Raw genomic sequence first — 17,081 nt, forward strand, 5'->3', positions numbered from 1 at the left:
ACCAATCAGATCGCTTCTTTCATTTTTAACAAGGCCTCTGCAAAATTAAAGAAGCAATTTGATTGGTTGCTATGGGCAACTGGGCTACTTTTCCTCTGCACAGGTTTTGATAAATCTCCCCCTTTGTCTTCAAATCTCAACTAACGCTGTTAAGATGTGAAGACTTTCATTATTGGCTTCTCCCAAGACTTCTGTCATTGTTTGGTACAGTACTTATCAATAAACCATTGCTTTGACTTCTTTACATGTCTCTTTGAAGGGATGACTCCTTTTACACATTTCTAGAGAGATATTTTGGTCTCTCAAAGGCTCCACTTAGGCCTTCTGAAAATTCATACAAAATGGTGGATACATTGCCTTGTTATATTAAAAATAGTGATTCATATTTGGGGCTTATTGGCATGACATTACCTACCTGTCAGGCTATTACACCTGGCATTCCCTGACAGGTGGGGTAGGCACGGATTCTGTGTGGAGCTATCATACGTTAATCACTACATCTGAGAACATGATTGGTTAATACAGCAGGCAATTAAAGAGAAGCAATTTTGATTGGCAGAAGTAAGTTGTGACATCATAAAAGAAGGTTATAAAGCTTGAGGTCGGCGTTTTTAGCTGCCATTGCCCACATGCCTCTTGACAAAGCCACTGAGGTGGTGAAACGTTGAGGGGGCCAGTGTTATTTGGTTTCAAACAGCTGCACACCTCGGCCAGTGATAGTAGTATTGGGGGAGATTTATAGAAACCTGTCCAGACAAAAAGCTGCTGAGTTGCCCATAGCAACCAGATTGCTTCTTTCATTTTGCACAGGCCTTTTCAAAAATGAAAGAAGCGATCTGATTGGTTGCTATGGGCAACACAGCAACTTTTCTTCAGGACAGGACATAGATTAGCCCTGTTCTTCATTAATCATCCCCGGCTGAGTGTAAGCAGTGCTTTTAACAACTGTGATTTCTTTTCACTATTTGAGTTAGTTTATGGACCAAACGAATAAAGTCCTTTATATAATTTATTATCACAATATAATTCAAAAATTGTTGGTTGGGAACCCAAGGGTCTTTTTGGAACACCCTAGTGGTCTTGTAGTAATTTATGAATACCGCCCTCAACCATAGGTCTCACTTTCAGGCCCTTGACATATACAGCACTGGAAAGGGGCGGGGTTAAGAGTGGGTTACTGGGATGTGGGCGGAGCCACAGCAGGAAGGCTGAATCTAAGAGGCCTGTGGGGAGGAGAAAGAAGAACGAGGTAGAAGAATCATCTGGACGAAGGTGACACCGGACAACGTCAGGTGAGATATAAGGCTATATATAAGATATAAGGCGTCTCCGGCCCTTTAAGAAACGTTTTATTTATTAAGGAAAATGACTTCAAAAGTAAAAAAAAAAAAAAAAAACTTTCTATGACTTTAACCAGATGTTATGATTCCAGGATGGATCCAGAACTAATGAAGAATTTAGCGAAGGAGATGGAGAACATGATCATCAAAATGGGGGAGATCCAGGGCGTCCCCCTCCCTGATACCACCTGCGAAATCTGGGACAAGATCTACAACTTCCAGGCGCGAGAAGACGATATCTTGGTCTCTACGTTCCCTAAAGCCGGTAAGTGATGTCCCTGCCCCTGCCCCCAAGTGATAGCCCCGCCTACTGCGCCAATGTCTGCCACTCCACTGTTAGGTCCAGATAAATAATGTATCTGTATAAGGATTTCATAACATGGGGATTTATACTGAATGTAAATCTGTATACAAGGAGCTCCCCCTAGTGGTGATCATTACATAGAATAAGCTTAGATACAGTGGGTCAGCAGACAGTATCATACATAATGGGCTTAGATACAGCAGACAGTCTCAAGTATGACAGGATTAGATACAGAGGCTCAGCAGACAGTATCACTCATGAGCTTAGCAGGCAGTATCACAGATGATGGGCTTAGATACACCGCTATGCAGACAGTATCAAACGATAGGTTTAGATACAGTGGCTCAGCAGACAGTATCACACATGAGCTTAGGTACATGGGGTTAACAGGCAGGTTGCCAAGTAGTAGGTTTACAAACAACAGCTCAGTAGACAGTATCATCCATGATGGGCTTAGATACAGCTGCTCAGCAGACAAATATCATGCATGTCAGGATTAGATACAAAGGCTTAGTAGACAGTATCACACGTGATGGGCTTAGATACAGCTGCTCAGCAGACAATATGAAACATGAAAGTATTAGATGCAGAGGCTCAGCAGACAAATATCACACGATGGGCTTAGATACAGCAGACAAATCACACAATGGGCTTAGATACAGCAGCTCAGTATCATACATAATGGGTTTAGATACAGCAGCTCAGCAGACAGTATCATACATAATGGGTTTAGATACAGCAGCTCAGCAGACAGTATCATACATAATGGGTTTAGATACAACAGCTCAGCAGACTGTATCATACATAATAGGTTTAGATACAGCAGCTCAGCAAACCATATCACAAATGATAGGCTTAGATACAGCAGACAGTCTCAAGTATGACAGGATTAGATACAGAGGCTCAGCAGACAGTATCACATGATAGGCTTGGATACATGGCCTTAGCAGACAGTATCACACACAGTAAGCTTAGAAACCGCAGCCCAACAGATTATATCAAAGATAATGGCAACCAATGCAGCAAGGGGGCGCTCCCTCCACCTGGGGAAAAGATAAGGGGCGCTCCCTCCTCCTGGGGAAAAGATAAGGGGCGCTCCCTCCACCTGGGGAAAAGATAAGGGGCGCTCCCTCCACCTGGGGAAAAGATAAGGGGCGCTCCCTCCACCTGGGGAAAAGATAAGGGGGCGCTCCCTCCACCTGGGGAAAAGATAAGGGGCGCTCCCTCCTCCTGGGGAAAAGATAAGGGGCGCTCCCTCCTCCTGGGGAAAAGATAAGGGGGCGCTCCCTCCTCCTGGGGAAAAGATAAGGGGCGCTCCCTCCTCCTGGGGAAAAGATAAGGGGGCGCTCCCTCCACCTGGGGAAAAGATAAGGGGGCGCTCCCTCCTCCTGGGGAAAAGATAAGGGGGCGCTCCCTCCACCTGGGGAAAAGATAAGGGGCGCTCCCTCCCTCCTGGGGAAAAGATAAGGGGCGCTCCCTCCTCCTGGGGAAAAGATAAGGGGCGCTCCCTCCCTCCTGGGTAAAAGATAAGGGGCGCTCCCTCCCTCCTGGGGAAAAGATAAGGGGCGCTCCCTCCTCCTGGGGAAAAGATAAGGGGCGCTCCCTCCCTCCTGGGGAAAAGATAAGGGGCGCTCCCTCCCTCCTGGGGAAAAGATAAGGGGCGCTCCCTCCCTCCTGGGGAAAAGATAAGGGGCGCTCCCTCCACCTGGGGAAAAGATAAGGGGCGCTCCCTCCTCCTGGGGAAAAGATAAGGGGGCGCTCCCTCCCTCCTGGGGAAAAGATAAGGGGCGCTCCCTCCACCTGGGGAAAAGATAAGGGGCGCTCCCTCCTCCTGGGGAAAAGATAAGGGGCGCTCCCTCCTCCTGGGGAAAAGATAAGGGGCGCTCCCTCCCTCCTGGGGAAAAGATAAGGGGCGCTCCCTCCCTCCTGGGGAAAAGATAAGGGGCGCTCCCTCCCTCCTGGGGAAAAGATAAGGGGCGCTCCCTCCCTCCTGGGGAAAAGATAAGGGGCGCTCCCTCCTCCTGGGGAAAAGATAAGGGGCGCTCCCTCCTCCTGGGGAAAAGATAAGGGGCGCTCCCTCCTCCTGGGGAAAAGATAAGGGGCGCTCCCTCCCTCCTGGGGAAAAGATAAGGGGCGCTCCCTCCACCTGGGGAAAAGATAAGGGGCGCTCCCTCCTCCTGGGGAAAAGATAAGGGGCGCTCCCTCCTCCTGGGGAAAAGATAAGGGGGCGCTCCCTCCTCCTGGGGAAAAGATAAGGGGCGCTCCCTCCCTCCACCTGGGGAAAAGATAAGGGGGCGCTCCCTCCTCCTGGGGAAAAGATAAGGGGCGCTCCCTCCCTCCTGGGGAAAAGATAAGGGGCGCTCCCTCCCTCCTGGGGAAAAGATAAGGGGCGCTCCCTCCCTCCTGGGGAAAAGATAAGGGGGCGCTCCCTCCCTCCTGGGGAAAAGATAAGGGGGCGCTCCCTCCCTCCTGGGGAAAAGATAAGGGGCGCTCCCTCCCTCCTGGGGAAAAGATAAGGGGCGCTCTCTTTGTCTGAAGAAAAAAGTTTTAACCCCTTCAGGACATTTTTTTTTCATTTTCATGTTTTTCGCGCCACCAGTTTTATTTTGTAATGACATCAATCAATTCACCACAAAATCTACGGCGAAACAAAAAAAAAAAGTGCCATTTGTAACCTTTGGGGGCCTCCATTTCTACACAGTACATTTTTCGGTATAAATGACACCTTATCTTTATTCTGTAGGTCCAGATGACTAAAACAATACCAGACTTATATAGGTTTGATTTACTTCTTTTAAAAAATTATAACTTTTTGCACAGAAATTAGTACATTTAAAATTGTTATATTAAAAGGGTAGCGAGACCAGGGGAGTACAGGTACGCCCTTTGGGGGAGATTTATCAAAACCCGTCCAGAGGAAACGTTGCTGTGTTGCCCATAGCAACCAATCAGATCGCTTCTTTCATTTTATACAGGCCTTTTTTTTAAATGAAAGTAGTGATCTGATTGGTTGCTATGGGCAACTCAGCAACTTTTCCTCTGGACATGTTTTGATAATTCTCCCCCTTTTTCCTTTAGTGGTTAAAGGTTAAAATAAATGTTTCCAAATCACCTGTTGCTAGAAAGTTCTACAGATCTGTAAATTACTTCTATATAAAAATCTTAACCCTTCCAGTACTTATCAGCTGCTGTATGCTCCCCAGGAAGTTGTGTAGTTCTTTCCAGTCTGACCACAGTGCGCTCTGCTGACACCTAAGTCCATTTTAGGAACTGTCCAGAGCAGGAGAGGTTTGCTATGGGGATTTGCTCCTGCTCTGGACAGAGGTGTCAGCAGAGAGCACTGTGATTTAGAGATGAGCGAACTTACAGTAAATCCGATTCGTCACGAACTTCTCGGCTCGGCAGTTGATGCCTTTTCCTGCATAAATTAGTTCCCGTGGGCTGGAAAAGGTGGATACAGTCCTAGGAGACTCTTTCCTAGGACTGTATCTACCTTTTCCAGCCCACCGGAGCACCGGAAAGCTGAATTAATTTATGCAGGAAAAGTCAGCAACCGCCGAGCCGAGAAGTTCGTGACGAATCGAATTTACTGTAAGTTCGCTCATCTCTAACTGTGATCAGACTGGAAAGAACTGCACAACTTCCTGTGGAGCATACAGCAGCTGATAAGTACTGGAAGGGTTAAGATTTTTATATAGAAGTCCTTTACAGATCTGTAGAACTTCCTTTTTTTTTTAATTTCCTCCGGAGAACCCCTTTAATCTACCGTAAGAACTGTAAATCTACGGAACAGTCACGGCAGGAACAGCTGAGGCCTTCAAAACAGGCTTAGACCTATTCGTAGAGCAAAAGAACAGGGTGAGGGGGAGGGCGCACTTGTCGACCTGCCTGTATGGTTTTTCTTATAGGATTTCGCGGTAGTCAGTAGGGTTGCCACCGGGCCGCTATTTATCCAACCAATCCTCCAACTCCCGAAATGTTGCACTATATACAGTACTAGACCAGTGTTTCCCAACCAGAGCATCTCCAACTGTTGCAAAACTACAACTCCCAGCATGCCCGGACAGCCGTTGGCTGTCCGGGCATGCAGGGAGTTGTAGTTTTGCAACAGCTGGAGGCTCTCCAAGTTGGGAAACACTGACCTATACTATATACTACTATATAGTCCAGCATGCTGGGAGTTGTAGTTTTCATTTGGAGCAGCTGCTGAACCACAGGCTGTATCAGGGCATGCTGGGAGTTGTAGTTAGTAACTTAAAGGGGTACTCCCATGGAAAACTTTTTTTTTTTTTTTTTTTTTATCATCTGGTACCAGAAATGTAAAAAAATTTGTAAATGACTTCTATTTAAAAAATTTTAATCCTTCTAGTACATATTAGCAGCTATATACTACAGAGGAAATGCTTTTCTTTTTGGATTTCTCTTCTGTCACGAGCACAGTGCTCTCTGCTGTCCTCTGCTGTCCATTTTAGGAACTGTCCAGAGCAGCATATGTTTGCTATGGGGATTTTCTCCTACTCTGGACAGTTCCTAAAATGGACAACAGAGGTCAGCAGAGAGCACTGTGGTCATGACAGAAGAGAACTTCCAAAAAGAAAAGCATTTCCTTTGTAGTATACAGCCACTAATACCAACACTAAAGTACTGGAAGGATTAAGATGTTTTTTTTTTTTTTTTTTTTTTTTTTTTTTTTTTAATAGAAGTAATTTACAAATCTGTTTAACTTTCTGGCACAAGTTGATTTAAAAACATAAAAATAAAATTCACGGGAGTACCCCTTTAACTGCAACTCCTGAATTTAAAAGAAAACTGTCAGCTTTCTCCCCCCCCCCCCCCCCCCCCCCCCCGCACTAACCAGCGGTACTGGCTGATGGTGCGGGGAACGCTGATGGTTTGATACCTACTCTGCCGGATCTGCCGCGCCGTTCGCCTGATATCTTCGTTTTTCCCTATATGCTAATTAGGTGCTAACTGGCACAGGCGGGGTTTCTGGCACTCTGCATCACCGCCGCAGCCCCGCCCAGCTCATCAATATTCCTCCCCTCCCTCTTCATTACAGAGTGGGGAGAAGAGGGAGAGGCGGAGGGAGGGGAGGAATATTGATTAGCTGGGCGGGGCTGCGTCCGGCGGCGGTGACGTCAGAGTGCCAGGGCGGATCGGAGCACAGTAGGTATCAAACTGATCAGCGTCCCCCGGTACTGCTGGTTAGTGTGGGGGGGGGGGAGCAAGCTGACAGTTTTCCTTTAATTAAAAAAAGGCATCAAAAAGTCCCATCAAAACAAAAATGGTTCTGTTAAAAACTACAGATCGGGGCGCAAAAAACTGACCCTCATACAGGCCCCGTATAAGGAGAAATAAAAAAGTTATAGGGGTCAGAATAGGACAAAATTTCCCCCCCCCCCCCGCATATGTGTATCCTGTGATGTCACGTGTGATGACTACAGTAGGTGGTGCAGGTAATAGTGTAGGGTATGTTGGTATTTAACCCTTAATTGTCGTGACGCCAGGATAAGGTTTCCTTAAACAAATGGTCCTACCGCCAACCGTCCCAGAAATGGTAGCGAGAAATAATTGAATGTCCACAGGAGATATTTGATGAAATCGGAATAAACTTTACTGCATATTTTATGCAACTGCAGGTAACAGAACAGTCTTTGTATAGAGGACCGTAGTTCAGGTTCCTCACAGGTTTTGCTGGGACTTCTGAGTGTAATGAGCTTTGGTTTGGTAGCCACTGTGCTACTGATTTGAATATAATTTAGTTGCAGTAGTCACACAGGATTTTAGTAGTTTTGAGCTGGATAACTCACGGTTTAGTGGCTGCGGAAGAAAAGGCTTCAGGCCTAGCTTGAATTGATGTAGAGATATAGATTGATGTGCTTGCTTTGAAGTGCCAGGGACCAAGAGCGCCTAGTGGCAGCAGCCTCTTATACTGTATATCAAGAGGGCGGGTAAAAAGCTCATTGGTCAGCAGAACCTGTCAGTCCTGATCTCTGGAACTCTGGGTATATCACATGACCCAAAGGTCCTTAAACCATAGCATAACATAAATTAAAGGCACGTGACCTCGAAGGTCCTATACAGAGGTATTCCTAGATTAATTAAATATATAAATATATACATTAGATATCATCATAGTAAGAGGCGACTAGGGGTTAGCCCTTCAGGAGAGTCCATTATCATGGAGGGACTCTGGCTGAGGGGACTCCAGACTAAAGGGACAGGACATGTCCTGTACCGGGACACCACACACGCATATAACTATGTACAGTGGTCCCTCAACATATGATGGTAATCCGTTCCAAATGGACCATCGTTTGTTGAAACCATCGTATGTTGAGGGATCCGTGCAATGTAAAGTATAGGACAGTGGTCTACAACCCGCGGACCTCCAGATGTTGCAAAACTACAACACCCAGCATGCCCGGACAGCCGTTGGCTGTCCGGGCATGCTGGGTGTTGTAGTTTTGCAACATCTGGAGGTCCGCAGGTTGAAGACCACTGTTAGAGGAAGTTGTACTCACCTGTCCCCGCCGCTCCGGACCGTCACCGCTCGTCACCGCTGCCCTGGATGTCGCCTTCCATCGCTGTCGCCGCGTCCCCGAGGTGTCCCCGACACTCCGGTAAGGCCTCTGCTTCCCCCGGCATCCGCGCTCTCCGTCGCCGCCATCACGTCACTACACACGCCGCTCCTATTGGATGACGGGACGGCGTGCGCAGCGACCTGATGACGACGATGAAGAGCGCCGACGATGCAGGGGATCCCGAAGAGGACGCGCCGGAGCCCCGAGGACAGGTAAGTGATCGTCACCGGAGCACACGGGGCACCGTAAACGGCTATCCGGTGGCAGCTGAAGCAGTGTGCGCTGCAGGATATCCGTTTATGCGATGGCGCCGACATACAAAAGCATCGTATGGGGATGCTGCCTTCAACATGTGATGGTCTCTGAGAGTGATCGTATGCTGAAATGATCGTATGTCGGGGGGGGTCACTGTGTGTGTATGTGTGTATATATATATATAACTAATTATGCAAATTAGCATGGCCGGTATGTTTTTTTGCAGGAAATGTGGCGACCCTAGCAGTCAGATTTATGGCTGTAATTTGGCGTGGAGTTTGTGTCAGATGTAGCAGAGCTGTGAATGTTACCGTATGGTAGAGGTAACAGATATATAGGGGGTTAAAGAACCAAACGGTATCCTGTAAGGCAATGTTTCCCAAGCAGGGAGCCTCCAGCTGTTGCAAAACTACAATTCCCAGCATGCCCAGGCAGCTGAAGGCACCTGCTAGGGAAATGCTGCTGTACCGGCCAAAGATCTGCAAATGATTAAAGGGGTACTCCGGTGAAAAACTTTTTTTTTTTTTTTATTTAAATCAACTGGTGCCAGAAAGTTAAACAGATTTGTAAATTACTTCTATTAAAAAATCTTAATCCTTCCTGTACTTATTAGCTGCTGAATACTACAGAGGAAATTCTTTTCCGTTTGAAACACAGAGCTCTCTAGTGACATCACGAGCACAGTGCTCTCTGCTGACATCTCTGTCCATTTTTAGGAACTGTCCAGGGTAAAAGGAAATCCCCATAGCAAACATATGCTGTTCTGGACAGTTCTTAAAATGGACAGAGAGGTCAGCAGAGAGCACTGTGTTCCAAAAAGAAAAGAATTTCCGCTGTAGTATTCAGCAGCTAATAAGTACAGGAAGGATTAAGATTTTTTAATAGAAGTAATTTGTAAATCTGTTTAACTTTCTGGCACCAGTTGATTTAAAAAGTTTTTCACCGGAGTACCCCTTTAAGGGAGGAGTCACACTTTTGTGTCGAACACAATGATAGCCGGAGATCAGTCTGGAGACTTGGGCAACACCATGAAGAGGTCTTTATGAGAGAACATCCCTCCGGTCCTACTCCTGGGATTATGGTGCGGGGGGCATAATGTACTGTAGCCGGACCCCTCTACTCTTCATTCCAGGTGCACTAACAGCTCCGTATTACATCGATTTGGCCAAAGAACCAGCGGTGCGAACATTTCTGCAAAGTGTCTCAGAAATCAGGAACTATTTTTTCCACACGATAATGTCAGGCCACATGGTGCTCGAGCTACCATGAGCAGCCGGTGTGACCTGAACGTGCTACCATGGAAGCTGCAAATCATTGTATAGAGGACAGGGTACAAGAGTACAGAACATGTAATACCTCCCTGTACTGTAGGGGGCGCTACCAGACACCAGTCAGTGCATACACTTCAGTAATACAGGGAAAGAGTACAGATCATGTAATACCTCCCTGTACTGTAGGGGGCGCTACCAGACACCGGTCAGTACATGCACTTCAATAATACAGGTAAAGAGTATAGAACATGTAATACCTCCCTGTACTGTAGGGGGCGCTACCAAACACCAGTCAGTGCATATACTTCAGTAATACAGGTAAAGAGTACAGAACATGTAATACCTCCCTGTACTGTAGGGGGCACTATCAGACACCAGTCAGTGCATACACTTCAGTAATACAGGTAAAGAGTACAGAACATGTAATACCTCCCTGTACTGTAGGGGGCGCTACCAGACACCAGTCAGTGCATACACTTCAGTAATACAGGTAAAGAGTACAGAACATGTAATACCTCCCTGTACTGTAGGGGGCGCTACCAGACACCAGTCAGTGCATACACTTCAGTAATACAGGTAAAGAGTACAGAACATGTAATACCTCCCTGTACTGTAGGGGGCGCTACCAGACACCAGTCAGTGCATACACTTCAGTAATACAGGTAAAGAGTACAGAACATGTAATACCTCCCTGTACTGTAGGGGGCGCTACCAGACACCAGTCAGTGCATACACTTCAGTAATACAGGTAAAGAGTACAGAACATGTAATACTTCCCTGTACTGTAGGGGGCGCTACCAGACACCAGTCAGTGCATACACTTCAGTAATACAGGTAAAGAGTAATACAGAACATGTAATACCTCCCTGTACTGTAGGGGGCGCTACCAGACACCAGTCAGTGCATACACTTCAGTAATACAGGTAAAGAGTACAGAACATGTAATACCCCCCTGTACTGTAGGGTGCGCTACCAGACACCAGTCAGTGCATACGCTTCAGTGATACAGGTAAAGAGTACAGAACATGTAATACCTCCCTGTACTGTAGGGGGCGCTACCAGACACCAGTCAGTGCACTTTTCGCAGATCCGGACTGTTCATAGCATTGTATATAGTATGTTGTGTATATTACATGTTGTGTAGTGTATATTGTGTAATGTATACTGTATGTTGTGTAGTGTATATTGTGTAAGTTGTATATTATGTATGTTGTGCAATGTATGCTGTATGTTGTGTATGTTGTGTAATGTATGCTGTAAGTTGTGTAATGTATGCTGTATGTTGTGTATGTTGTGTAATGTATGCTGTATGTTGTGTAATGTATGCTGTATGTTGTGTATATTATATGGTGTCAAGTTACAATTGTCCAGAAAAGACCACCCAAAATAGTAACCTGAGGCCATTGTAAGTTGAGGGATCACTGTACAGTATATAAACATAATATAACTAGTTGACAATTTAATGGCCAAGTAGAGACCACATGATATCTAACATGGCTAAATATTGGGGAATTATAGCTGCAGGTCCCTTTAAGAATTTAAGGGGAAATGCACTTTAAGGGTGCGTTCACACGCTCTTTGTTTTTGCGGGTTTTCCGCTGTATATTTGAAAGGGGCGGGCTCTTCTCGGCTATCCGCAGCTGATTTTCCACGGAGGAATTTACGCAGCGGAAAATCCTCCGCAAGCCCCATTGAAGTTAGTAGGGACTGTGGCGGATTTTCCACAGCATAAATTACGCTGCGGAAAATGAGCTATGGACAGCCGAGAAGAGCCCGCCCCTTTCAAATACGCAGCAGAAAACCTGCAAGAACAAATAGCGTGTGAACGCACCCTAATAGACAATTTACAGTAGGATGGGAAGGTTCCTCCTGTGATCCTCATCGCATAATTTGTCTGTATTGCAGGAACCACATGGGTGCAGGAGATCGTGGACCTGATCATGCTAAACGGGGACGTGAAGAGGAGCATGCGGGCCCCGTGCTTCATCAAGGTGCCCTTCATAGACCTACATCCAAAGCCCATGCCGTCAGGTAACAGAGACATCAGTGTGGTATCATGGGTGGTGTAGGGAAATTCCTTATCACTTCGTGACGCCAGGGCACTGTTATCCTACACACGGTCCGAGGTTGGAGACAACTTCTCCTGGGCCAGACACAGGAACACAGCGACGTCAGGTTACAGATAATTGTCTTCACTGAGCGGGGTGCAGATGGTATTACATGGACAGTCTGATGCAGAGTGAGAGGAAGCAGCGTAACCCTTTGGGAGCCCTGTTACCTTGCTGGGACTTGTGGTGCTTTCACCAAATGGATTGATTCTGACTTGTAAGACGGGCAGATGAATCCGGATAGGTTGGGTTCTGTCAAGGTATTGTAGTCTTCTCTGCCGGGGCCTGAACTTCCACCGTGCGGGTAACAGAATGACCGGATAGAATACATTTCATCTGGGCCTTCCCTTGAGGCTTCCACACACAACACATCTTTACCGCACTGTGGATCCGCTTACACTGGGGCCACTCCTCACCCACTACACTATAAGAGGAAGAATTATGGGGTTCCCATTGGCAGGCAGGGTCACATAGGGTTTACACAGCAATACTCTTAAGGGTACAGATTTATCATACATCAGTATAATAATAACAAAATAATTTATAAAAATATATTAATCTCCCAACAAAGTGCAAACATAACTAATATAATAAGAAGTCGTCCAGTGGGCCCAACACTTGTGCTCCAATACTGCCCGAAGCCACAGGACAGCTATTTGTGCTGGGACACCACATCAGGTCTAGGACTATAAGAAGCTGTGAACACCACATGACACTAGAACAAAGACATGACTGTTCTCTGATCTTCATACAGGAGTGGAGGCCGCGGACGCCATGGAGTCACCCCGCATCCTGAAAACTCATCTTCCCATACAGCTGATGCCGCCATCTTTTTGGGAGAAGAACGTCAAGGTGAACATGAAGAACTGAGGAAAACAATGAGAATTAAGACATAAAGCAGAACTCCTCAGGTTCTATCTCTCATGTGTGATGATATAACAGGAAGAGCTCTTAAAGGGGTACTCCTACAATATATGTATGATGGTCACCTGGGTTGAAGTTAAAGAGCTAAGGCCCTTGTTAATGTCATACATGGCCCATGTAGGCCAATGCAGTCAGAACAAGAGGATAAATCTGGTTAGAGGCCCCACCATGTAGAGTAGTGGTCTCAAACTGTGGCCCTCCAGGCAGGGCTGGTGCAAGGATTCATGCCACCCTAGGCAAAAGCTAATTTTGCCGCCCCTTGACCCCGCCCTTTGACACGCCCCACCTCACTACTGGGGTGACACACTGTAGCAAACCTCCTCCTCATGGGGTGGATGTATGGAGGCGCGCGCGATGTCAGGACCTGTCTGTCTGGCCTTGGAGATGGCACTTCACTCCTCAAGCAGGCTGAAGAATGCAGATTATTATGGTACCGGGGGGAGTTTGTGACGGTGGTGCTGGCTTGGTGGGTGCTTCGGATGAGTCGTGGGTGCTTTGGATGCTGGCCACTCACTTTCTTGCAGCGGGCAGAGTGGCGCCCCCATCAAGAGGGCACTCTTGGCAGCTACCTATTCTGCCTATAGGCAGAACTGGCCCTGCCGCTAGATGCTGCAAAACTTCAACTCCCAGCATGCCCAGACAACCGTTGGCTTGGAGGGCCAAAGTTTGAGACCCCCGATAAAGTGTATAAATCCTATTTCTTCCTTGTCCATGTAGTCTGTGGTGCCCTGAGCCATCGTCACCATCTAACAGCAGGAATGGTGGGGAGGGAGTTTACAGTAACTTTCTACACATCTAACAGGGTCTCCGAGGATTTTATCCTGGAACAGGAGGAAATCTTTAGATCCGGATTTGTAGAAACCTACTGTAGATGCCTTCACTGCTAATGATGGCGGTTGTGGAGGCCCAGGGTTCAGATTACCCATCTTTTAGCTCTAGGATGAAGCTCTTAGGATAGACCTGAAGATGTCTTGTCTGGACAATTTATTTATTCGGGTCTTAACCTTCTGTTTTTTCCTTCCTTTCTACAGGTCGTTTATGTTGCCCGGAATGCCAAAGACTGCATGGTCTCCTACTTCTACTTCCAGAAGATAAATAAGACTCTGCCGGATCCTGGGACCTGGAATGAATACTTCTCTACATTCTTGGATGGAAAAAGTGAGAAGAAGCTGTCTTTCCTCCCAATGTGCTTTACTGCATCGTTATTGTGTTCCTTACTATTTCTTTACCATATTCCTCTTGTTTCCTCAAAGAGTCCCTCACCATTTCCTCACTATGTTCCTCCATGTTTCTTCATCATTTTCCCCACTGATTCCTCATCAAGTTCCTTACCATTTCCTCATCATGTTCCTCTATGTTTCTTCATCGTTTTCCCCACTGATTCCTCACCATCTTTCTCAGTATTTCCTCATCAAGTTCCTTAAGTATTTTCTCCTCCCCACATTTTTCATTTTTTTCCGTGTTCCTCAGCATTTCTTACCATGTCCCTTAGTATTTCCTCAACATGTTTATTTGTGTTCTCATCATGTTCCTCAGTATGTCCTCATCATGTTCCTCAGTACGTCCTCATCATGTTCCTCAGTATGTCCTCACCATGTTCCTCAGTATGTCCTCACCATGTTCCCCAGTATTGTCCTCACCATGTTCCTCAGTATGTCCTCATCATGTTCCTCAGTATAACCTCACCATGTTCCTCAGTATGTCCTCACCATGTTCCTCAGTATGTCCTCACCATGTTCCTCACCATGTTCCTCAGTATGTCCTCATCATGTTCCCCAGTATTGTCCTCACCATGTTCCTCACCATGTTCCTCACCATGTTCCTCACCATGTTCCTCACCATGTTCCCCAGTATTGTCCTCACCATGTTCCTCACCATGTTCCTCAGCCTTTTCTCACCATGTTCCTCAGTATGTCCTCACCATGGTTTTTTTTTAGCATTTCCTCATGTTCCTCCATGTTTCTTCGTTTTCCCCACTGATTCCTCACCATCTTTCTCAGTATTTCCTCACCAAGGAAAGTATTAAGTATTAAGTATTATTAAGTATTTTCTCCTCTCCACATTTTTCATTGCTTTTCCACGTTCCTCAACATTTTTTACCATGTTCCTTAGCAGTTCCTCGCCATGTTCATTTGTGTTCTCATTGTGTCCCTCAGCGTTTCCTCACCACGTTTATTGTTGTTTTGCTTGATGTCCACCAGCATTTCTTCTTTATGTTCCTCAGCCTTTTCCTCCCCATGTTCCTCAGCATTTCCTCCCCATGTCCCTCAGCATTTCCTCCCCAGGTTCCTCAGCATTTCCTCACCATGTCCCTTGCTTTTTCTCCATCATGTTCCCTATTCCCCTGTTCCTAATAATATTCCCTTCTTTTAGCTCCTTGGGGGAGCTGGTTTGACAATGTCATCGGATGGTGGAATGAAAAAGACAAACACCAGATTCTCTATGTCTTCTACGAGGACATGATCGAGGTGAGGACAGTGATTTACATATAACATTCACTTACACTTAGCTCAGCTCAGCTTAGCTTAACCTATTATCCTCTGAATTCTGTCCTCAGGACCCAAGGAGAGAAATAAGAAAAATATCAAAATTTCTGGGCAAAGACCTGACAGAGGAAGTTCTGGACACCATTCAGCACCACACATCATTCAACGCCATGAAGGAGAACCCAATGACCAACTTCAGTACTGTGCCGTCATTTGTATTTGATCAGTCCATCTCGCCCTACATGAGGAAAGGTGAGCTTCTAGCATGACTTCATGTATTCCCATTTACTGGTTTTCCATGTCCTCTCCTGCTCATCCTAAACAATCGGGTCCATGAGTATATTAACCCCACACAGATTTTGGAAATGTTTTCATTCTTATAGGTCTGTTCCTTTAACTGCCGGTGACTAACCCCTCATCGTGTCTGTTTTCCATTTAGGTAAAGTTGGTGACTGGAAGAACCATTTCACGGTGGCCCAAAATATTGTATTTGATGAAGAATACAAGAAGAAGATGGAGGGGAGCGGCCTAAACTTCCGCACTGAGCTATGAGGAAAACTAGACTTCTCTATGGGGAATCTAGTGGATGACTGGAATGGGTTCCACAAAAAGTCATTTTTTAGGCTCCTTCCTTCTGTGTGATGATATATGTGTTGAATAATGGTGTTAGAAAAATATGTGAAAAATATATAGGTGATAAGATCACACACAGGGAGGGATACATAGGGAAAAATCGCATAAAAAGATATAGGTGAAATAAATTAAAAGCGTAAAAAAAAATTGTCAAGAAAGAGTCTACGAGAAGAAGATGATGTCTCCAGGATACTGATGCAGAAATCTGATGACTTGATAACAAGTGGTTCCTTCAAGACAAAAGATGAAAACAACAGATAAAATGCAAAAAAGTAATAAAACCAATGGGAGGAAATGACACAAGAACAAATAGGATGTAATCTCCTACCGGGGTCAATGAAAAGTAAAAAAAAAAGTATAATATTTTCATGAAGACCCAAATCTATTCAGTCTCACGTCGTGCCAAAATCTTCTTCCCTTTGCCTCCACTCATTCCCCATTGGAATAGTTCCATTGCTAGAACTGGCTGGCGGGGGTCATGACGTCACGTCCACGGCCCCTTGTGATGTCACGGCCATCCCCTCTGTCGGGGTAATCACTCATTTATGAATTACGAATGATTAATTATGGTTAAAAAAAATATAAAAAATATTATGATCGTTATGAATTGCCAAAAATATACAAACAATGCAATTCACCATATCTGGGCCCAGATATGAGTTCTATAAAGTAGTGGTAGAAGTAAACTTTGCAATATAATAAAATGATAATGCAGTTATTATAAAAATGATGTGTGCATTTATTGGTTACAATTGATTACATTAAAGAGTAATAAAAACGTAATATGAATGAAATGATATAAAGAATATCAATGACATAATGTCAGATATCAATCAATGATGTATTAGTATGTTATTTAATAATATTAAAGGGGTACTCCACTGCTCTCAACGTTTGGAACAAACTGTTCCGAGCGCTGGAGCCGGCAACGGGAGCTCGTGACGTCATAGCTCACCCCCCCCCCCCCTCATGGCGTCACACCCCGCCCCCTCAATGCAAGTCTATGGGAGGGGGCGTGACGGCAGTCACGCCCCCTCCCATAGACTTGCATTGAGGGGGCGGTGTGTGATGTCATGAGGGTGCGGGGCTATGATGTCACGAGCTCCCGGCGCCGGCTTAGTCACAGAAGTAGGTTAGATCAGACATCATTTATATTACTTTGCATAGAGATCATCA

At 45.8% G+C, this 17,081-nt stretch overlaps 1 protein-coding gene across 11 annotated transcripts in view; it reads left to right on the forward strand.

Annotated features, from left to right (window-relative positions):
* Positions 1–16,621, forward strand: part of LOC130283797 (sulfotransferase 1C2-like) — a 58,418-nt gene extending 41,797 nt beyond the window's left edge. For 7 of the 11 annotated variants that reach the window (XM_056533283.1, XM_056533282.1, XM_056533288.1 and 4 more), the window contains 7 exons: positions 1,433–1,605; positions 11,660–11,785; positions 12,617–12,714; positions 13,818–13,944; positions 15,160–15,254; positions 15,344–15,524; positions 15,712–16,621. In XM_056533283.1, coding sequence (XP_056389258.1) covers positions 1,433–1,605; positions 11,660–11,785; positions 12,617–12,714; positions 13,818–13,944; positions 15,160–15,254; positions 15,344–15,524; positions 15,712–15,824 — 913 coding nt within the window. In that variant the 3' untranslated portion in view covers positions 15,825–16,621. The other 4 variants (XM_056533286.1, XM_056533289.1, XM_056533293.1 and 1 more) reach the window with 4 other exon arrangements.
* Positions 16,622–17,081: the final 460 nt, after the last annotated feature.

The sequence above is a fragment of the Hyla sarda genome, chromosome 8, assembly GCF_029499605.1.
Source record: "Hyla sarda isolate aHylSar1 chromosome 8, aHylSar1.hap1, whole genome shotgun sequence".
Taxonomy (NCBI): Eukaryota; Metazoa; Chordata; class Amphibia; order Anura; family Hylidae; genus Hyla; species Hyla sarda.